Source organism: Watersipora subatra, chromosome 1, assembly GCF_963576615.1.
Source record: "Watersipora subatra chromosome 1, tzWatSuba1.1, whole genome shotgun sequence".
NCBI lineage: Eukaryota > Metazoa > Bryozoa > Gymnolaemata > Cheilostomatida > Watersiporidae > Watersipora > Watersipora subatra.
This window is the reverse complement of record NC_088708.1, coordinates 12887987-12911914: the sequence shown is the minus strand read 5'-3', so window position 1 is coordinate 12911914 and position 23928 is coordinate 12887987. Positions and strand designations below refer to the sequence as shown.

At 35.8% G+C, this 23928-nt stretch overlaps 1 protein-coding gene across 1 annotated transcript; it reads left to right on the top strand.

Moving 5' to 3' along the window:
* Nucleotides 1-2994: 2994 nt before the first annotated feature.
* Nucleotides 2995-19291, top strand: LOC137410514 (lysosomal acid glucosylceramidase-like). The gene is made up of 11 exons (XM_068095942.1): nucleotides 2995-3081; nucleotides 3683-3877; nucleotides 4067-4210; nucleotides 6548-6681; nucleotides 7016-7188; nucleotides 8030-8178; nucleotides 10440-10528; nucleotides 13714-13935; nucleotides 14745-14908; nucleotides 15250-15363; nucleotides 18945-19291. Exons 1-11 carry the CDS (start codon nucleotides 3021-3023, stop codon nucleotides 19042-19044), a joined length of 1545 nt encoding a protein of 514 aa, XP_067952043.1. The 5' UTR covers nucleotides 2995-3020; the 3' UTR covers nucleotides 19045-19291.
* The last annotated feature ends 4637 nt before the right edge of the window (nucleotides 19292-23928 follow it).

Below are 23928 nucleotides of genomic sequence, written 5' to 3'. Positions count from 1 at the left end.
TGGTCAATAAGATGGGACAGCAGGCAAAGCTGTGCAGTGTAGTTTTCACACTCAAAATCTAAATATAAAACCTAATTTGGGCCATTTCACAATGGCGACTATTAATATCACGAATGCTTGTAAATGGCAACTGACCGATCATAACGGTGACAATATTGGGCAACTATATTTATTTGATAACAAAATGAAACCAACAGATCAGTAAAATAACCACCATTGTTCATAATATTTGTAAAGTTACATTGTAAAGTTCTGGTGCTATGTTCGGGTTCATCCCAACAGAGGTCGATCATTAAACCCTGCCCATATGATAGCCCGTCGCCTATCCTCATGCAGGGTTTATATCATTGGTGCTAGTTTCAGATGGAGTTGCACTATTCATAGCTTAGCAAAAGATGCCTCATAAAAACGTTGGAGGAACATTCATCAAACTATCCGTAATGGAGTTATCCTAGCATATTCATGGATCATAGATATTATAGTCAAATAACAAGGAGTAAAGATGGATAGAAGAAATGTCTTTGAATACGAAAATCAAAGCTTCTTCAATCTTTGCGCTTCAGCTTGAGTCTACTGGTATCGGCTCATGCTCACAGTTGCTGTCCTTATTGAAGTGCATATGTCTAGATGAAATCACAGGAATTCTTGCTTGGCTACGAGTCAGACACCACTACGTAAACACATGACAAAATCGACAAAATTAAAAAAAATTTTAAGTTTGAAATAGGAGGATATTTGTAGTGTTTGTACTTATCGCTCACAGTCTATGCTTTGTGCCAAATCTATCTTCCAATCAAAAAGGAAGTAAAAGGGAAGCACGCAATACTCGTTTTTATCCGAAAACTACAAACCTGTATCAGAATAGCGGAGCATAACAGCACTTCCATGTTCAAGAATTTAAAAGGGATAATGGATAGTTCAGATGGGACAATTACAAAAAAATTAGCTCGCCCATGCTCTCTGTGTTGTTGCCATGTGCCTTCGCTTAACTTTGTGAAGTTGGATTTTCTGCTCAAGGCAAGAAAGATGTTATCTGTTGAGAATCACTTGTGATTAGCTCTGCTTTTGATAGCACCAATCATAAGTCATTCTGACCAGATAACCCGTTAGTTGCCTTGTCACCTTATAAGGACTACCTTACTTTGTAGAGTACATAGTGTACTACCCGGCTGCCTAATTAGCGTTCCTATCTGTTGGTAGAGAGTGCCATATTTTATCTTTAGCAAAATCATGTGTGTTTTTCATAACTATAATAAATGTAGGTGGCCAGCATGTAGAATCATCAGCTTGGTTCAGAGACATTATATAGAAGAAAGAGACATTATATATACAGGCAACCAAGCCTAGACAAGCTAGAAACGTTGGTCTTTTTTATAGGTATTTCAAGCATAAAAGGTAAACAATGGTCAGGTGAACCAGGCTATGGTACCAGATCTCTAAAGGCTTACACATTTGCATAGAATCCCTAGATACTTGCACACCTGCATTGAAACCCCAGGTACTGCACACCTGCATAGAGTTTCCAAGTACTTACACAATACACACCAGGATCGCATTCCTAGGTATTTATACACCTGTATCAAATGTCTAGACACTAACACATCTGCATATAATTGTGAGTACAGTACTAACACTCAAAGATTCCCCAGACAACATGCCTTTATAAAATAGTCATTTGATCACACACCCCTGAGTCTTGGTCAGCAAGAGACTTCACAATAGAGGTCTTCCATTAAATGGCCAAATGACTGAAAATAATTCATACAAGCCAAAGAAAAAGTGCCGCAAATCATTGGTAATTGGCAACCAAATGCAGATGTGCCAATTTCTTAGAATTTCTGTTTTCCTAATTAAATACTGATTTCACAAAGCTGGCAGTGATCAATGAAGTCACAGACATAAGTACCTTATTAGTGAACATGTTTTTGTATGAACTTTTCAGACTTTTGTTAAGCTGGGTAAAACAGCATGCATCTCTCGACCCTCAAATAAATAAAATATATTTTACTATTAGTAGTTTGTTTTGCTTTAAATACTGTACATGTATTAATTTTTTTTTTCAAAAATATATCCATTGTATTATTTAGAGGAATGCATTATTTGATATCCTTTGTTCTCACGGGAAACATTAATTCGGTATTCAAACATTTTGGTTGACGAAAAAAACTGCAACGAATTGTATTTGAAAACTGATTTAGAGCTGTATAAATAGGCAGGTTTATTGTGGATTTACTAAGCTCAGTACTCTAAAGTTCACAGGTTATTATTGAAAAGTGATTAGTTACTCTTTTATAAGTGTTGCCTATGTATGTAGTTTTAGAATTTTACTGTGATATGTGAAGCCTATACACAACGTGTATTTCACCGATTCAATAAAAGGTATAAAAGGTGTAAACCCGAACAAATTTAAAAGAAAATCAGTCCACGCTACTGATTAGGCACAAAAATGATATAGGTAGCATGTATGAAAAGTATAGATTCATCAACAGATCATTGATTGCCAGTAGCTAATGATAAGGGAATGTCTGCTAAATTATAATGTTTTTATCACATTCAAGCAGTAGCAACACTACCAAAACAAATAGAGCTAACAAGTGACCGGTTACAAAAAATTCAGCCTTTTAGCTGAGAAGACTCATGAGGTCATAGCAATGTAATTCACGCAATAGTCGTGAAGCTATGCTTAACTATATTAAACAAGTTTTTAAAGTAAAGCTGTGTTCATTACGGTATAAAATAACAGTATCATTAAAAATAGGGTGGTTTTGATATCACATCACATTAAAATACGAGGTATGTGAAACTGTTCTATTCCCTTAATAGTACTCAGATGTTGTCTCTCTAATAGCATCAGACCTGTCATCTATCCAATGAATGAGAGTTTAGCATTGTTTTGTCCATTGATGGAGACCCTGACATACATCTATCTATCTAACCAATAGCTGAGGTTATGGCACTTTCTCATAAGCACCACAACATATAGCAGATGCTGAGAGAGCTGTTAGCAAAAGGCTATCAGCATGGCAGGACAGAGGTGTGTCCTGCTGCTACTCTGTGTCACCTTGACTGCTGTTATTACAGGTAGACTGTGTATATTAGTATTCATCTAGATTCTAGTTCCTCTTTGCTGCAAATATGTTTTACAATTTTTTGAAGGGTTCTGTCACCTACTCAAGCATTAAATTGAGAAATATTTTGATATGCAATAAATGCATAGCAAGACTAAGTGGTTGATTAATAGGTACCTCGTTTATCATTGAGCTTTTGCAGAACATTGAAACTAGGATAACATTTGCAATTAGCAACAGCATTTACTGTTTCCTAATTGACTGTTTAAACCTTTGCTGAACATCATGTGTGTTGCTCCAAAGCTGTCAACGTTTTGGTTTGTCTGGAACATAAAGACTCTGATAAGCCACACTTGTTGGTAATACAGTTACATGCGTTGGTAATACAGTCACACCTGTGGGTAATACAGCCACACTTGTTGATAATACAGCTACCTCTGTTAGTAATACAGCCACACTTGTTGGTAATACAGTTACACCTGTTGGTAATACAGCTACACTTGTTGGTAATACAGCCACATCTGTTGGTAACACCGCTACACCTGTTGGTAATACAGACACCTCTGTTAGTAATACGGTCACATCTGTTGATAATATTGTTATACCTGCTGTAGTTTCTGGAAAAGACTGTGACCAAGTTTCCTTTAACGGAAGTTCGATAGTGTGCAGATGCAATGCTACTTACTGCGATACAGTACCAGAGCTGAAGCTTAGCGCAAACAGCTATACTATCTACACTTCGACTATGGCAGGAGATCGGTTCGCTGATAGGATTGTTCCTTTCTCTAGTGAAACCTCTCCAGCTACTGGTAAGCAAATCCTATTCATACAGATTTCTTTACACGCTTGGATATTTTCGCAAGCAGAATAATAACATCTGTGTATGGGTAAGATTTCAATTTAAACGCTGTTTTTCCATTCTTTGAACAGGATGTTGTAAAAATGAGTTTGTGTTTGTTTTGACCAGCCTATGTGATTACTCCCCTGTTACCATTTAGGACAGGCTAGAGTGAACAGGGCTAACAGCTACCAGAGCATTAAAGGGTTCGGGGGAGCCATGACTGACTCAGCTGGATTCAACATCATGAGCTTGTCAGAGAATGCATCAGACAACCTTCTTAGGTCCTATTACTCCAGTCAAGGTAAGAGCAGTTCTGGTGGCTTTGCAGCGGCAACTAGTGATTGTTGAACTGCAGTTGGGCTTCATCAATAATTTCTTATTTGCCGATTTGCTTCGCAAATGAGCACATCGATATGTACTGCCAATCGATATTACGCACTCAAACATGTTTCTCATTCTTATTGGTTGTTGGTGTGTGCTTTTCCACGAGAGATAATCGAGCTGCACTTGGTCTGCTCTGATTGACTGTCGCAACTGAATGATCGTTTGTAGCTTGGACGATTTTTAAAAAAAGATTTAGTCAGCTAAAAATGAAAGTTTTTCTAAGTTTATTGACCAAAGAAGATTTAAATCTGCCTGGTTATCTGTTGGCATAGTCATATCTTTCGAAACAGACAATGGTATTTTACCACTACCGGATGTGGTTGTTAACAATGCTCTCTTTCTATCAGTAGGTGCCATTTGATCTGGAGATATAATGAAACTCGGCTAACTCGACCTTCACGGGACCGAGAAAAAGTGTTCGAGTTACCAGAGCGTTCAAGTTATGAGAACACTGTCACAAGTGCATGTATTATTGTATTTATCAGTACATATACAAACTATATATAAATCAAAAGCATTGATTGCTTGTTGCAAGTTAAGGGACCTCTCATGTAATGTTTTAACAATTTTTATCAGAAAGTATAAATATGTTCCTTTTATTACTTGAGATTCGTTTGTTTGTTTTAGGTGATGTGACTGCCAGGACGTTTTCAGATTAAAATAGGCAAAACCTGATCGCGGTTGAAACTCTCAGAAAAAAAGACATATTTTTCTTTGGAGCGTTTTAACAAAAACCAGTTTTGCCGATTTTTTGAAGGTTTTTCGACTATCTGAAGGTTACCTCGCTTCTCCTTGCTCGCGGAGGGCTATCCCCAAGCGGATGTTTGGTAAAATTTGATTTTTTGCAAACCTTTAGAAAAGTTGTTAACGAAAATATTTAGCCGATAGTGGTAATAATGACGCCTAAAAACTACTAAAAGTTGTTGTTTATCCCTAGGGCTTGGAATAAAGTGATATTCTGTAGATTCTGAATAAAAAACGGTTCGAGTTAACGAAGTTAAGGTCGAGTTATGTAAAGCAATTTATCATTGCGTGGGAACGGACCAAACAAATCTGATCGAGTTAACCATGTGTTCGAGCTATCCGAGGGCGAGTTATTCGAGTTTCACTGTACTTTCTTTCATCATGACATCTTACGGTTGACCTTTAGAGGTCATTTGCACTTAACTATTACATTGATGCTCCTTACCAATTAGATAGCATCATTTATAGACCTCCGGCTGTCCCATATTTAACCATCTTACCTAAATTATTCAATCTATCAATTAAATCTTCTTTTACTTTTGCACACAATAATACTTTCATTACAAATTACCATTCAGACCCGTGTCTACTAACACATCTCTGGCCATACCATCAGCAAATCTTTCTAGTCTCAAGCCAATTATAAATTTTAAGTAGGTCTCTGAATGATTTGGAGCTATTCTAATTGTAAATATTAGTCGTTGCGGGTTGATACGCCTCAGTGTGATTTCTATCATAGTATCTTGGCATCAATATTTTCTTTTTTTTTTGGCTACTGTAAATTTGGTCCATTGATCGTGGTCACGGACAAAAGCTGCCTTATAAACTAAAGAACAACAATGACCACTACTTTTCTCTTTTACATGGAGTTGCCTACTAGCGATTGTGTGGCCCATTCAGGTGCAACCTGATGGCCCACTTGCTCAAGAAGCGCTCCAAAAGGATTTCTTCTCACAGGGCTCTAAATCAGTGCTTCCTGACTAAGGGCGCAAACTGTTGTTCTAGGAGGGGGAGGGGTGAGAATCAACTGTGAAGAAGAGAGTGTATTTTTCATCGCATAAAATTCTGATTTTAAGATTGTTTCATAGCTAGCTTCATTTTTTCTAGCCACTGAGCTTATCAGCAAGTTCAAATAACAAAACATCGCGATTTTTCGTACATACTCACTTACCCACAGGGAACCACGTTTCGATCAGATAATAGCAGTGATGGGGCAAAAAGACAGAGATTATAAATTGAGCTTTTTTTATGTTGCTGCTGTGTGAAAACAATAGACTCTTAGAGTGACTTTCCAATAACTTTTTTTTTCTCATATAGTTTGAATATGTCTGTTTTTCATTACGTTTTAAGACTTTTTAGTTTCATTCAAAACAAGGGTGTGAGATTGCCATCCTCAGTCGTAGAAAGTTCGGCAATGAAAACGAATAGGGAAGTCCTGCTTTAAAGGACATGCAATAATGTCATTGGACACTATGTCAAACCATATTTGTTATCAGTTGACCATTTACAGGACTCGAGTACACTTTGACGAGAGTGCCGGCAGGCTGCACGAGTTTTTCACTACGTAACTACACATACGATGATGTAGACGAGGATGTTGAACTTGAAAATTTCGCTTTGGTTTCTGAGGATCTCAAAATAAAGGTAGATATTGTTGCTTATAAAGTACGTTTCCTGTTTATATAACTGAGTGACTTACAGAACAAGGCTTCAGGATTGTTTTAGTCATTTCTCCATTCATTTGATGAGAAGGTTCGTTAGCATTTTTCTGCATCCTGAATGTTCTTGTGTGTAGCTTACTAGGGGTATAGAATAAGTATATAGGTCATTCGTCTTTTTAGAGGCTAGCATTTGCAAACTAAGTTGTAGTGACGCACGATACAGGACACTCTAGTAGAGATATTTTAAAACTGATTTTAGCACTGTTTTAAAGAGATTAGCCATTTTATTTATATCATGTGACCTATATGTTTTGCAGATCCCTCTTATAAAGCAAGCGCAAAAAATGAGCAATCGAACAATTAACTTGTTCTCGACTCCATTCGGGGCGCCCTATTGGATGAAAAGGTCTGGCTCGATGACCAATGGTGGATTTTTGAAGGGTGATCCAGGAGGAACATACTATAAAGCATATGCCAATTACTATGTCAAGTGGGTAATAACTCACCCGCTCAATCAAGTCAAAGCATCCGTTTATGTATGGAAACAAAAGTATCTGTCTTTGTAATACAGGTTACACATGTTTTTATTACTATGTTTCTATTGTGTGGATGATGTGAATTTGGAATTGTGAACACGTTGATTTACCAGGAGATAAGTATCTCAGCGGACATTTGCATGTTGTGGTTTAACACAGGAGCTTTGTTAAAAAGATTAGAAGTTCTACGCCAGAAATCGTAGCGGCACACTCCCGTCTCACTTAGCAGCGGGCTTTCGAAATAGGAGTGATTGATGTGTGGAAAACGGTTAAAATAAAACAGCTTGCGGGGCATTGCCTCACACATCATTCACCATTTCTGTTTTCATCTTTCAAAAGCATGAAACATTCGATGAAACACAAGTAACAAAACTCACTTGACTTGCGGGTTTTTTGCCATTTCAATCTTGCTGATGATGCAAACTTGCAGACTTCAAGTTTTTACAGTGAGTTGCAAATGACACCTGGTTACATGTTGTCCTTCAAGTTTTTGACAAAAGCAAGTAAAACGTTTATAGAGATGAAATTATTCATTGGTCATGCCTGGTGGCCTCCCTATACTATTAATCGCTTTAATCGGCTACGAAAAGTGCTAGCCAAAGACTTGAACTGTGTAAGAGATTGAGATACTCTGTAGCTATAGGTCAAGGACAACTTAAGGACAACTTACCTACACGCAAGAAGTAAAAGTGAAGTGGTCTTAAACTTGCCTTGTTTGCTCGGCATCGTTTTACAACAAAGACAATTCGTGACAGCATTACTACTTGCTGAAGTACATGTCTATTTTATTCACAGGTTCCTTGAAGCATACAAGGACAACGGCATAGAGTTTTGGGGGCTGACACCTCAAAACGAACCAATATTTGGTTTGATTGGTGTAATTGGCTCTCTATCTACGGGTTTTACAGCTTCTCAACAAAGAGACACTATAGCTATAGATCTTGGTGAGTCTGATAAAACGCTTTTCTTCTCTTTTATTAAATCTTATTTGCTTTGGTTTTACACTTCATGCTCTATCTGAAAGGTTAATTTTGTGCATTACCGTATGGAAAACCACAAATGCCATTAATTTTTTGCGATTAATTCTATCTACCCAACTTGCCAGCAGTATTTTTTAGGACCTTGACCCAAACTTTCTGTGGTTCAACCTCAGTCGTCCGACAAGCTAGAGTTCAGAGCAACAACTATAAGATCTCTTTTGCTTCAGACACCAAACAAAAATTTAGAATTAAACATATCTGAGATAGATCGGCTGAGAAAAGCTGACCACACGGTTCAGTTATCTTAAATTCCATTAAACTGTTGGCTAGCTTGAATATGTTAATTTTTATATGTCACATTTGAATATGTCATAATCGGTGAAAATACAACATATTTTCGATGTACTTTTTTTCACGTAATTTGATGAGAATAAATCTGAGAAAATGATGTATGAACTACTACAGGTGTGGCACTACAATCTCCATCCTAGCCTAATTATTAAGTGAGTATTTATAAGAAATTTAGTTTGCTTTATTTATATATGGTGTAAAATTTAATTAATTTAAATTTAGTTAAATTTAAAATTAGTGAACTTTATTTGTAAATTTAATTCAGTTTATGGTGTAAAATAATTAAGTAATTGTTTTGTAGCATATTAAAATGTTTACAAAAGGATTGTAATGTAAACAGGTGTAATGTAATGTGGAAAATTGTTTCAGAATTCGATAAGCCTTCTGGAATGGATTGTATCAGAAGCCAAGGTCAAAATCTATTTTGAAATTTAAACTATACTGCTATTCTGACACTATTGATAAAGATTACATGGAATCGCGTAAAAATAATGTTTCAGATCACATGGAATTGCTTCACAACGTTCTAGCCTGAGGGCTAAGATGTTGCTTGTTTGATACACAAAACTACAACTGTGTGCATATTCTATTTATACATATACTTTAAATTCAGCAGCCATATGCTTCCAAATCAAGTGTCGTGAGGAATTGACTTGGAAAGATCCTTCAGCACCTTTTACAGTAATACATACTTTACGACTTCACTTCCAATTGAATTGATTATGCATTAAATTCTGTGGTTTAAATGTTATGGAGGTTCACTCGATATTTCTAGCCTCAAGTTCATTTCAACGCTCAACTTTTTAAAATTAGTTCAATTACAGTGGTTAAAAAATCAAACATCATGTCATAATTAAAATGGAAAATTTAAAGATGGCCGTTGTTACCGTAACAATTGAGATTAGGTTTGTAAAATTAATGCAAGGTAAACCAACGCTAATAATAACAGCCATTTTTAATAACGGACCCAATTCATTGTGGCAAGAATCTGAATTGAGAGATTAATTGGTTTAATTTGTATAATTTGACTCAAGACTTAATTTACATTAATTGATTTGTAACAAAGCTCTTATGAAAGAAAAGGTAGTAAACAACATCTTATCATGAAAATGTACAAATCATTTTACAAGCGCATATGGTATGTGAGATCTAAATTACACATTATATGAGATAAGATTACAAAACAATAATGACAATTTATTTTATTTGCTATACCAATATGCAATATTTTACTACTTTATTTTTTTAATTATTCTATAATACCGTATTTATTTTTTCTTATTTTTTCATCTAAATTATCCTATCAAAATCATAAGGTTACCATTTACACATTGTACAGCAGTTTATCTAAATTATCTTAATGCTATTAAATGATTATGAGGAAACAGCAATCATCATTGAGAGGATAAATTCAAATGGGCATCTTTCATTTAGTGATGAAATATTGTTCATGTTTTATGGAGCAGATTTTTTTCTCTAATGGCTCATGGAACAAGCAAAAGCAAATATTTAAATAATTTCAAGGCCAGTGGGCAATATTTTCCTTGCTGTGTATGCTATCATTTATCATTGCATAGCTTTAAATTGGCAATGTCATAATTTGGCGATTGATGCAATCTAACGCATCTACGTATCTATCTAACGCATCTAACGAGGCTATAGAAGGGCTGAAGGAAAATATCTTAGATCTATATAACTACTAGGAGACTGAGCTGGCTTCAAAAGGAGTAAAATCGAACTTAGCGTTAGGATATTGATTGAAAATCCATGACTCTCCTTGTGTTTTTTACACCTTTTGTTTCCCCCTTTCCATTTCTTGGCTTGTATTAGACTTTTAGCAGCCTTCCATGCTTTTCCTTACGCTTCCGATTCAGGTCCGGCCCTAAAAGCTGCAGGATTTGGACATTTGAAACTTATGACTTATGATGAAAACACCTTTTACCCAGAGAAATGGGCCAGTAAGGTATGACCTACTTTCACAGTTCTACTTCAAAATTTACTAAGTTCCCGTAGAGCGATAGCGTAATGATACACCTACATAGGGCCCTGCAATGCCATCATGGAAACAGCCATGTCTCTCATCTTGTCGTAATCCAGTATTGCTGTTTGGCAGAAACTCCTGTGTGACGTGCATATCTTTGTGCCATGGGAACGACCAATAGCGTTGCACTTGTGAGTGTGCACAGGTTTTGCTTAGAAACTTGATATAAGATACCCATAGATATATATATACCTAGATTGGCCAATAATAGCTATTCTCATCGGTTGCCTTGTCAGACATAAATAGCACGACGTAACGTCATTGTATTGTACCTCACGCTTGACTGCACTGCTGTTTACAATGAATCTAATGGGAAGAAGGTAACAAAATTACATTTATTTTCACATAAAAACCTTCTTGGATACATAATCCAGTAAACTAAAGCAATTATGTGATAATATCTGATAACCACCATAGAATAAAACTATAAAAGCTATGAATTGTTGCACACAAATCATGAGCCATCAAGGCTTTATTTGCAACCCTCTCCTATCCCCATTCTCTCTTTTCCCCTTCTCCAAAGAAGAAGTGAGAAAGGAAAAAGAGAGAAGGGGGAAAGGTGAGGGGGGAGGGGCAAATAGCCAACCCACCCAAAGAGCCAGACCCTGGCTAGGTAAAAGACTAATATCATGTTGAACTAAACATTACTAAGTACAGTAATACTTCAACTTACAAGTGCTCCAACGTACGAGAAACTTGAGATACGAGCCAGCTTTTAAGCAAGTTTCAGTACTAACATACGAGCCATGTTTGAGATACGAGCACGTGAGTCAGTTGCCAAGTATGCTGAATGTGTTTTATGAGAACAGCATCATTCTGTATTTTTCAACTACTCAGGTTTATACTTTGGTACTGCGTTTTTGTGCGCGCTTTTCAGTGCAGAATTACACTGTATGTGAATTAAAAGTACTCTGCGTTGACTGAAAGTTTGCCAGTAAAATGAAAGATGATGCAAAGAAAAAGCAAATGATAACAGTTGATATTAAACAGAAAGTTATTGAAAAATATGCGAAATGTGTATGCGTGATTGAGCTAGCTCAGCAATATGACAGAAATACATCCACAATTATCAAACAGAAGGATTATATTCAGGGCATTTAGTTCGCAAAAGGACTAACCATAGTTTCTAAACGGCGCAGCGATCTTCACGACCGCTGATGGAGAGACTGCTCAGGCATTTAATTGAATAAAAGATAAACAATTGTCCGGTGACAGCGTAACTGAAACGATGCTATGTGAAAAGGCCGGTGCTATCTATCAAAACTAGAAAAATAGACATTCAGACAAGTTGGCTAGTGGTCGTGCATTAATCCTTTGTGACGACACCTGTATTCGTCCTAATCGCAACATGTTGAAAGGGCGACAAAGGCGAACATATTTAGATAGATTTATTTTAAGACGGCCGGCTAGTCGTGAAAGCGAAACAAAGGAAAAATTAGCTAACCAGCGAGAAACTTTAAACTACGAACGCCGAAGAAATTTTAATTACGTCAAGTTAAAAATGAAAGTTTGCTTTTAGGTTTGCTTCTGAGTTTGTCTTTTAAGACATTGATAAAATTCAAATTTATCAAAGACAACTGTTGTAATGAAGGATAACTTATATCTCCCTCCCTCGCAAATGCTAGCATTAGCTGCTATTGTATGTATTTAATTTTACATTTTAAATAATCACATTTCCTTGTATTATTTTTTAATTGTTGCTTTTTGAAAGCATGTGGTAAATTATGACAATCACCAACTTGTTCTTTCTGTTACAATGTCTTGTTTTGAGTGTTTTATTTGCATTTTTAGAGTATGGAAACCAAGCAATATATATTTAATTGTTCGATATATAAATAAATTGCACCAACATGCGAGTATATTAACATACGGGCTCAGTCTCGGAACGCATTAAGCTCGTAAGTTGAAGTATGACTGTATAAGTTTTTAGCTTTTAAGAGCTTGTACTCACCTTCTCATATATTTCACACCTACAACACAACAGAGTAAGGCATGGTGAATCTTATGATACCAAATAACTGCAATGTGAATTTTGTTGCAAGTCAACCTTTAACTTGCTTTTGCATATTGTACAAATAACTTGGTATTGTCCTTTCGTGACTGGCTTCTTAGTGGTGGCAATTAGTGCTAGCCTGGCAAAGTTTTTCAAGAATCCAACACTATACTAAGCAACACTCTTGTCGCTTTCTAGCTGTGGTTGCAAACCTCAATCACCACAGGCGAAGACAAAGTCAAGCCACCCTGATTCTTAACTGTGATTAGGGAATTCGTTGCTTGGTTTACATCAACGTTGGTAACATCCACGATGCTAGTGATACAATCATTACACTTCAGCTTTGGTGACCTAGCCAGCTACATAGCCAGCTGTAAAATAATCATTCTGTCTCATTTTTGACTTCAGACATACTTGCATACTCATCATATTTAGTCATGTTTAGTTCAGCATATTAGTCTATTTACCTAGCCAAGGTCTGGCTCTTTGAGTGGGTGGGCTATTTCCCTCCCCTCTCCATTCCCCTTCTCTCTTTTCCCCTTCTAACTTATTCTTTGGAGAAGGGGAAAAGTGAGAATGGGGATAAGAGAGGGTTGCAAATAAAGCCCTGATGGCTCATGATTTGTGTGCAACAATTCATAGCTTTTATAGTTTTAATCTATGGTGGTTATCAGACATGATCGCAGAATTGCTTTAGTTTACTGGATTATGTATACAAGAAGGTTTTTATGTGAAAATAAATGTAATTTTGTTACCTTCTTCCCATTAGATTCATTGTAAACAGCAGTGCAGTCCAGCGTGAGGTACAATACGGCGACGTTACATCGTGCTATTTATGTCTGACAGGCTTTTTCCCTATCGGCCAATCTAGGTATATATATCTATGAAGATACCTAAATACAATCTTGACATGAGGTGTCGCACAACCATCGCTCTACTATAGGGCTCTATGGAAACACGATATGCATGTCAACCCACCATAGCGCTTCAGCACTGGTGTAGCCAGGTGTCGCTACATTATCGCTGTATGTAAGTTAATTTTGTAATTGTCCGAAACATAAGAATTGTAGGCAGCTTTTTAACAGCAGTTGCAACCGTGGTTGACATCCAACAGGTATACGGGGATTCAAAAGCCAAGGACTACGTATCTGGTCTCGCTCTTCATGACTACCTGAATCACCTCAGCGGGTACGAAGTGATCACAAGAACTCATGAGGTTGCACCTGACAAGTTCATTCTGTCGACAGAGTATTGCATTCGCCCACCCGATGGAACTCTTCCTGTCGAGCTAGGCAGTTGGGAGAGAGGAGAAGACTATTTCAATGATATTGTCAAGGTACACTACAACTTCAATATAACCTTTACATCAGCTAGTTTACCGCTATGCCTTGTTGTTATGTAGTACATGTCAATGCTTATACCATGGTATTGTAAAGCAATATGTGGATCATAAAATAAGTTTTATTAAGCATAGATAATACATATTCGAAAGCAAAAGTCGGATAAACCTCTAACTGCATGCTTCGAATGAAGTTAAATAGACCTCCGAATCCATAATAACCTGTTTCTACCTAAACAATACTGGCATTACGCGTGCTTACTGGTTGCAAACCTATTGCGTTATAATAGCTATGGTGTCACATTGAATGATCAACTAGTACATGACACATATAGGCAGGTGTCACACTGTGTAATCAACTAGCACCTGAGACACATGGGCTGGTGTCACACTAAGTAATCAACCAGTACATGAGACACATTGACTGGTATCACATTGAATGATCAACTAGTACATGACACACATAGGCAGGTGTCACACTGTGTAATCAACTAGTACCTGAGACACATGGGCTGGTGTCACACTAAGTAATCAACCAGTACATGAGACACATTGACTGGTATCACATTGAATGATCAACTAGTACATGACACACATAGGCAGGTGTCACACTGTGTAATCAACTAGTACCTGAGACACATGGGCTGGTGTCACACTAAGTAATCAACCAGTACATGAGACACATAGACTGGTGTCACATTGAATAATCAACTAGTACATGACACACATAGGCCGGTGTCACACTGAGTAATCAACTAGGATATGACACACATAGGCAAGTGTAACATCGACTTTAACATTTACAGATAATGCAGAATTGGGTTACTGGTTGGACAGATTGGAATATTGCTCTTGACATGTCTGGTGGACCGAGTTGGGCACACGGTTCTGTTGACAGTCCGATCATTGTAAATAAAGAGTCAGATGAGTTCTACAAACAGCCCATGTACTACGCTATAGGACACTTCAGGTCAGCTCCCAAGTCCTTTACTCTAAACTCTAGGTACTAAGTCTACAGTATGTTAGCTGATTTCCTGCACAGGTTTTTAACTTCTGTCCACTTTAACTTTTTATTCTGTCCAACTTTTCTTTTCAAACTACTGTCTGTTTTTTGTAAACTTGCATCTATAAAAAACATTTCATGTACTGAGGCATTTCAAGTTTTTATCTATTACTTGAGCAACTTGGAAAGTGCTGTACACGCTGTCGCTGCGAGGCCTTTTCCTCTACTATCCTCTTTGTCATCTCAGACAAGGAGTAGGCATGCATCACTTAAACTGCTAACAAATAAACCTTTATGAACTGTTACAGCAAGTGGGTGGTTCCTGACTCGATCAGGCAAGAGATGACACTGGAGGGCACTGAGATTGATGGAGTTGCCTTCACTACCCCTGATGACAATACTGTGATAATTCTATACAACGCGTAAGATAATTATTACTCTTCACCTCTCACTATCGAACAAAAGAAAACCGCATTCTTCTGGACTAACAATAGATATAGATATAAGATATAGAAGATATAGAAGATATAGACTAGACTTAAAATTTAGTAACATAAAATATCTGGTAAAGTACATAATATATATTTTATATTAATACTACTTGATGTCCGCCGTTGCACGGGTGATAAAAAAGGCTTTTGGCACACAAAATTAACATTTATTTATCATCTATCTTTTGAATGAAGGTGTTTATTTCTGTATGTGCTGTAAGTTTAATTAAGTTTATGCTATACATACGTATATTTATAGCATTCTGGAGAATTCTGGTCAAAACTTTTCTTTCTAGCAAAATTTTTCTTTTAGTAAATTAGTTTAACCGCAAAGTTTAGGTATTTTAACCAATTTCGATTAAAGATTGGCAGGTGTAATAAGTATGTACATCGTTAATCCATTGTTTGGCGAGTAAGCCATGTGGCTTAGTGGATAAAATGTCTGCCTGCAGACATGAACGTTCCGCTCCGAAGTTCAAATCCTCTGTGAAGCAGACTTTTACCTAAAATTTTATCGCTATAACTCAGGCCTGTATTCCCTGGTTGCAAGTTGGGACTGCAAATATTAGGCGACTAGTTATGAACATCTAGGGGTTTGGGGGCAATGCAAGCCCTAAACGGGGTTCGGGACAGTGCCCCGAAGCTCTGGACCTTTTAAGCATCGACAACCCTCAATGTATGCATAAATGCAATCATTTGTAAGCATCAAAATATACATAAATATATTGTTTATGGTTCATAGTAAGCAAAACGTTTTCTTTATTCAACGAACAATTTAAAACTCATGACACTACAGATATCTGTAAGGGACATTGACAGAACAAGAGCTATTAATTTTTTATTGCTGTAATAGCTCTAGTTCTGTCAATGTATCGATAACAGAAATCATTCACAACTGATTTTGTATCTATTTCAACATCTTTATATATGTGTAATATTAGAAGATTATTTAGTCGAGCCTGCTCCATATTGCTCCTCGTTGATGTTTTGATTCGCTTCAATGCAGAAAAGGATCTTTCACTCACTGCATTACTTACTGGCAGGCAAAACCAATTCTAGATTAGTGAGCCTGAAAATTAGTGAAAATGCAAGTTTTGGGTCGTCTCAACACCCCTAACTATAAGCAATAAAGTTTAGTTTGCAAGTCTTAACAAAGTCTTACAAGATCACTCATTTGGCGAGATCACCACGGAGACAATAGTAGTAGAACAGTGGTTCCCAAATACCTTGGAGCCATGGACCCCCTGAGCTCTTTATCTAAAAGTCATGGACCCCTTTATAAACATCATAATGTATGGTGTTTATAACAATGCATTTTAATTTGGCGTACATTATAAATTAGAATACTAAAAAGAGTCATTGGATATGACATGTTTCTATTTATTTACTTACATAAAGCAATTCTATACTAAATTGCTTTGACTGTTAATTTTCAGTTTGTTAGTGGGATAGATTATACTTTTTTTTCACCAATTTCTCAATCTTTGGGGAAATGGTTGACAAAGCGCATCATATGTTGTCTTCAAGTCCCAGTTGGTTTCGTTGTTTTGATTTGAGAACAACTATGGAGGAGAAAGCAGACTCGCATAGGTATGCAGACACAAATGGGAGCAGAGTTCGAAAGGCGTGTTTAGCCGTCTGTGGATGAATCATGGAAGGCCAAAATTCTTCAATGGTTTTATCTTCATAAACATCTTTGGTTATTTTCCGATCTGCTGGTTTCATTTTGTTGTCAAATAAATATAGTTGCCAAATATTGTCACACTTATGATCAGTCAGCTGCCATTAACAAGCATTCATAATATTAATAGTCGCCATTGTGAAATGACCCAAATTTAGTTTTACATCTAGATTTTGAGCATGAAAACTAGACTGCACAGCTTTGCTGCTGTCCCATCGTATTGGTCTAGTCAAACAATGTGACAATGACAAAAGACTTTGTCATTTTATATTATAGGTGGAAAAATATTATTCAAAAACTAGGGAAAAAGGCCGTTGTTTGGGTGATTTTGGGTAAATTATATTCAAATTTAAGCATATACTAAGACCCCTACCAGTCTGAAAATCGGTAAAAACAAGTAAGTTGAAATGTTTTATTTCCCATGGATCTTAGTATATCACTCAAATTGAAGAGGGAAAGAGAGAATTATGTGTTTGTTGGTTACATGTTTTGTTTTGTACTACTAACCAGAAATCAGGTACTATCCAGCGATTGATGCAGGTAGGTGATAAAAGTCTAGACCCAAAAACCTAGGCCCGGAATTAGCCCGGAAACCCAGGCTAGCGCAATCCCAACAGACTTCGATCATTAAACCCCGCCAATATGATAGCCATCGTCTATCCTTTTAGGGTTTTATATCATTGATCCAACCACTATGACAGAACTAGCTTTAAATATCTAGCTACAAAAACCAATACTGGCACCAGCCTGTGGACCCCCTCAAAACCTCCTGTGGACCACCAGTTGGAAATCACTGTAGTAGAACGCTAGTAGCGAATAGATTAGTTATTGGAATTTCCATCCTGTCTTGAAATTTCCAACTTGGAAATTCCAACTGAATGAGCTTAGAACGTAATTTTTAGAACTTAGCCGCCGACAATCACTAAAAAGTTGGGACGGCTCAGCCGCCCAACCGCCCCAGGGAATACGGGCCTGCTATAACTGGATAGATGAATGACAAACACTGAGATTTATATAGCTTATATATTAGCTTATATTTACCTGTACTACCCGGCGTTGTCCAGGTAATAAAAATGTTTCTGGACAGAAAATTGATTTGTATTTAACATATAACAACATTTGACATTCTAACTTTCAAACTACATATCATGAGAAAAGTGTTTTGTCTTATAAACAATGAGAAGTAGGGAGAGTTGCTCGCTTTGAGCCAGTTTAATAGTTTGAACGAACAGCTTTTCATGACGTTATGCTATGACTCGCATCATACGCAAAGCAGTTAGGTATATGCTCTCATATAATGACTTATATTGGCAAGCTATCAATTTTATTTCTGTAGTCTAATGGGTATATAGGGTGTCAGACTGGCGAATGGCAGAGTTCGAGATCGAATCTTCTAAGGTATGGAATATTTAATCCAAGATTTTAAGATCTATAGCCGGACAATCAATCGTACAACACTACATACGACAAACTTTGAGAAATAGATATATAGATTATTACATGTATTTTATATAATTGTAAAATATATATCATTGTTATATTATAGCAATGTGACACAATATATAATTTTATCTAATCTACGCATAAGATAATTGGGCATACTATGTAACAATATAAAAGCTGATGACATATACCTACTGAATTTATATATTCCATAGTATAATCTATAACAAATATGTCTAATGGGAATGCTGGAGAATTTATTCCTTGCTGTTCCTATTAGCACTCTATCACACTCTAAAATAAAATAATATATTACGATTTAAATAATTTAATATAATATGATGCCACAAATCATAATTAGTAACAAAAAGGCTGTTTATATCTACAGGATGGACATTGAAGAGGTTATCAAGGTGACTGATGGTGAGAAATCTTTCTCTGTGACAGTAAAGGCAAGGTCATTCAACACTCTTATTTACCAGAACTAGCCAACTCGTTTCTGTAAACCTTTTGTGACTGGAGGCAAGATTATCTGAATCCGTGGACAGAAACATAAGCAGCAAAATAAGCTCATTTTAAATTGTGTTTTGTTCAGCATTTCGATTATTATTGTTAAAAATATTATATAAACTGAATTTGAACTAGTAGATCATATGATTGTTTTACACTCTTTTGAGTTGAATTATAGTTCTTAACTTTTTAGTAACCACCAATATAATTCTTACCAGGATCTAGCATCAGAGATCATGTTCATTCATTGGAGCAAGTTTCCTGATTTTCCTTCAGGTCTGATCAGAGAGACCAAATTTAAAATAGAGTATATATATAATAGAGTATATATAATATCAGTCTAAAAAAGTGATAGTAGGTGTGTATAGTGTCAGCACAACATGCCAAAGCAATTTATTCATTTAATAAATTGTCAATGCTAACAAAATTCACACTATAAAAACTCGTGTCAGTAATTTTTTGAACTCTTATCAATTATGTTTACATATTATTGTAAGTTGCCTGATGCAACGACTCCAATATTGCATCTTCTGTCCAGCTCCGCTTTGTTCAGCATTACACGAGAGAAGATAACAGCTTATCATATTGTTGCATTATTATTTAGTTAAATGGTTCAAAAGTTTCCTGTCTCCTATAACAGAGATGGTCATAGTAACCATTATTTGCATTTATAATGAGTATTCCACAACGAAAGTTGCTTTTTCACAAGATATGTCTACAATGATAAACAACTTAACACAAACTATGCCGTGGGTGGTCTCCATTACGTGTGATGGCTGGACTTGCTTGTAGAAGCATTTTATACTCTTGTCAATTATTAGCTTATATCAATCAACTAGCTGTCCTACCCGGCATTGTCCGGGTAATATAAAGTTTTTGGACAGAAAATTGATTTGTATTTAACATATAACAACATTTGCCACTCTAACTTTCAAACTACATATCATGAGAGAAGTGTTTTGTGTAATTGAAATAAATTAAGAGAGAAAATAAAAACAACTGTAAAGGTTTTCGAACTTTTACAAACAACTGTAACATTAAAACTTCATATCATGAGGAAAGGGTTTTGTGCAGGACAACTAAATTAAAAATAAATAAAACAACTGTAAAGATTTTCAAACCACTGTAAATTTGAAATTTCATAACTTTCAGCGACGTATATCTTTTAATAACGTACAGTCGAACTTCAGTTCTCGAACATATGCATCCCAGAAGGTTGTTCGGAAACCAAGTTGTTCAAGATCCGAAACAATTTTTCCAATTAGAATAAATGCATGTAAATTTTAATCCATTCCAAAGTGAGAAAACAACTTCGGTAAAGTATTTTTTCAACATTTTACACCATAAACTGTACTGTATACTGCATACTATGAATAAAAACGAGTAGATATAGATCGTGTTTAACTTTTATAAAAGGTTTTCTATTTATGATGGAAAAAGAAAACAAAAGTAAACATTTCATATGTTTGGCTTTTAAAACATCAAAAACATTCTATAGGTTAAGATACAATACCAAAAATTGCAGAAATTGACAATGAAACAGCAAAAAATGCAACAGATCAGTTACATCAAAAACCATAGGAAAAAGAAAACATAAACAGTAATGGCACATTTACTTCCCATCTTTAAAGAAAATCCTTCTCCAAAACAATTTTGGGTAACTCGACTGGAGGGGTTATTTTCTTAGCAAATTTTTTCGGTAGAGGAGACGTCATCCCAGACGGTTCCTCCCTTTTTGTAAAGAATTTATAAAGTGTAAAATGCTTCTCCATTTGTTAACGGATGTTTTCATGTCGTTTCCGGAGCTGTTCTAATTCCAGTACGCATGCTCCGGTTTGGTCGAGAACCGAATTTATCTTCGAGCTCCGAAATGAACAAATCTCAAAATCTTTGGTCGAAAATCGAATTGGTTGAGAACCGAAGCGTTCGAGAACCAAAATTCTGCTGTAAATATATAATCAGTACACAAATCGCCAAATTTTAAGTTCGAGATAAATGATTGTCGATATTGTGGTGCCGAATAAATTAGCCCTACCAAAAAAAAACGAATAAGCATCGCGTTGCATTTACTTAGGTCCAAAAATATTTCAGAACAGAAGCATTGAAACTCATGGACACAAGGCTAAAATAATTAGCATGCGCATGGTTTAACCGTTATATGGAATCATATTTGATTACTATGGTGTTCTAGCTCAGTGGTAGAGCGTTTGGATTAGTAACTTGTTGATGCATTCGTCATGAGTTCAAATCCATCAGAACGCGGATTTTCAATGTTAAGATTTTAAGACCTATACCCAGAATGCAGACAAAAGACAGACGACATACCTTGAGAAATATATACAGTAATACTTCAACTTACGAGTGCTCTAATGTACGAGAAACTTGAGATACGAGCCAGCTTTTAAGCAAATTTTAGCACTAACATACGAGCAATGTTTGAGATACGAGCACGTGAGTCAGTTGCAAAGTATGCCGAAGGTGTTTTATGAGAACAGCATCACTCTGTATTTTTCAACTACTCAGGTTATACTTTTGTACCATATTTTCTGTGCGCAATTTGCAGTGCAGAATTATGTGAATTAAAAATACGGTGCGTAGACCGAAAGTTTGCCAGTAAAATGAAAGATAATGGAAAGAAAAAGCAAATGATAATAATTGATATTAAACGGAAAATTATTGTAAAATATGCGAAATGTGTATGCGTGATTGATCTAGCTCAGCAATATGACAGAAATACATCTACAATCATCAAACCGAAGGGTTATATTCAGGGCATTTAGTTTGCAAAAGGACTAACCATAGTTTCTAAACGACGCAGCGATCTTGACGACCGCTGATGGAGAGACTGCTCAGGCATTGGATAAAAGATAAACAGTTGGCCGGTGACAGCGTAACCGAAACGATGTTTCAATAAAGGCGAAAAGGCCGGTGGTTAAAAGGTGAAAAGGCCAGTGCTATCTATAAAAATTATAAAAATAGTATTTCGGACAAGTTGGCTAGTGGTCGTGCTTTAACCCTTTGTGACGATACCAGTGTTCATCCTAATCGCAACACGTTGAAAGGGCGACAAAGGCAAACGTCCTTACATAGGTTTATCTTAAAACGGCCGGCTAGTCGTGAAAGCGAAACAAAGGAAAAATTAGCTAACCAGTGAGAAACTTCCAACTATGAACGCCGAAGAAATTTTAATTACGAAAAATGAAAGTTTGCTTTTAGGTTTGCTTTTAAGTTTGTTTTTTAAGACTTTGATAAAATCCAAATTTATCAAATTCAACTGTTGTATTAAAGAATAAGACTTATATCTCCCTCCTTGGCAAATGCTAGCGTTAGCTGCTACTGTATGTATTTAATTTTACATTTTAATTAATCACATTTCCTTGCATTGTTTTTTATTTGTTGCTTTTTGAAAGCATGTGGTAAGTTAGGACAATAACCAACATGTTTTTTTCTGTTACAATATCTTGTTTTGAGTGTTTTATTTGCATTTTTAGAGTATAGAAACCAATTAATATATATTTAATTGTTCTATATATAAATAAATTGCACCAACATGCGAGTAAATTGACATACGAGCTCAGTCTCGAAACGCATTAAGCTCGTAAGTCGAAGTATGACTGTATATAGATATTCAATCATATCAATTATTCATCTTTGCAAATTGTGATTTGTGGAGTTGTCTACCCCACAAGTTTGTGTTTGTATGAGTTTGTAAAAAACTGAGCTAAAGTACACAGTCTGTTCAATTATTTTTTTGGTTCACGCAAACACCACAGTACAAGCTGCAATCAATATGGCTACATAATCTGTTAGCTTGAGAAAGATTTACCGAATGGGTCGAGAGTATAAAAAATTTCTCATGAATAATGGCCAATTACAAATCTCAAACGTGACTTACAGAGAAAAAATATTATAATATCACACCATGGTAATAGTTAGTCAACAGTTCTTCTTGTGCTTTAGTGCTCCCTATATTAAGAGTTTCTTACCTACATGTACATAATACATGAATTATAATACAGCACATTCAAAATACTGTCATACCCTTACATTTTAAGTATATTCTCATGACCAAACACGAGCAAAGTGATTGTTTGGGAGCTTTATGATAAATGCATATGTGCACACAACTCACGAAAATTATTCATCAACATCGTCTCAAACCCTTGTACCGTAATCTCATCAACAAAATTAACCATTTTTCAATGGAGTCGTTTAAGTATAATAACAATACAAAACACATATAAACCTATTTAAATATGTTACCAAGTCTTTGAAATTTGTAGACAATATCCTAAACCTTATCCATCTGATCGGATTATACATAAATAGATAGATTAATTTGGCCTAAAATCGCCATTAAAACTTTGACAAGCCTTTTTTAATAAAATTAAGACCGACCAACCAAATGCCGATAAGGCCGTGCGACAGAAAGTAGAACCATTAAGTCGTGCGCATTTCACAAGAAAAACGTGCACATTTCACCAGTCTATGGCATTGTCCAATTGCCGAAGGTTTCTGTAACTAACGTAGAAGTACTGAAAAGTAATCGTTTTTTTTGCCAATTTCAAACTAACTGACATTTTGGACACTTATGAGTACTTTGGTATTCCATCTGATGTCCAAAGTAGTGAAAGTAAAGGAAATGATGATAGTATTTTTTTAACGATTCTTATAAGATTATTACAATATTTAATTATAAGAATAATTATTCGATTTTATAAAATTTAATTATAAAAATAATCATTTGAATTTACAAGATCGAAGTATATAGTGACCGATGTTGGGCAATATGTTACTGTTATTATTTTTTCTAAATAATGTTGTTAAATAGATTTTCTAAAAATCTAGATAAATATCACAAC

What these genes read in the sequence shown, in the direction of transcription:
- LOC137410514 (XM_068095942.1), top strand. Translation starts at nt 3,021, where the DNA reads ATGGCAGGACAGAGGTGTGTCCTGCTGCTACTCTGTGTCACCTTGACT. An exon ending in CTGAGGATCTCAAAATAAAG is followed by an intron (nt 6,682 to 7,015) that starts GTAGATATTGTT and finishes TATGTTTTGCAG; the next exon opens with ATCCCTCTTATAAAGCAAGC. An exon ending in TACGCTATAGGACACTTCAG is followed by an intron (nt 14,909 to 15,249) that starts GTCAGCTCCCAA and finishes GAACTGTTACAG; the next exon opens with CAAGTGGGTGGTTCCTGACT.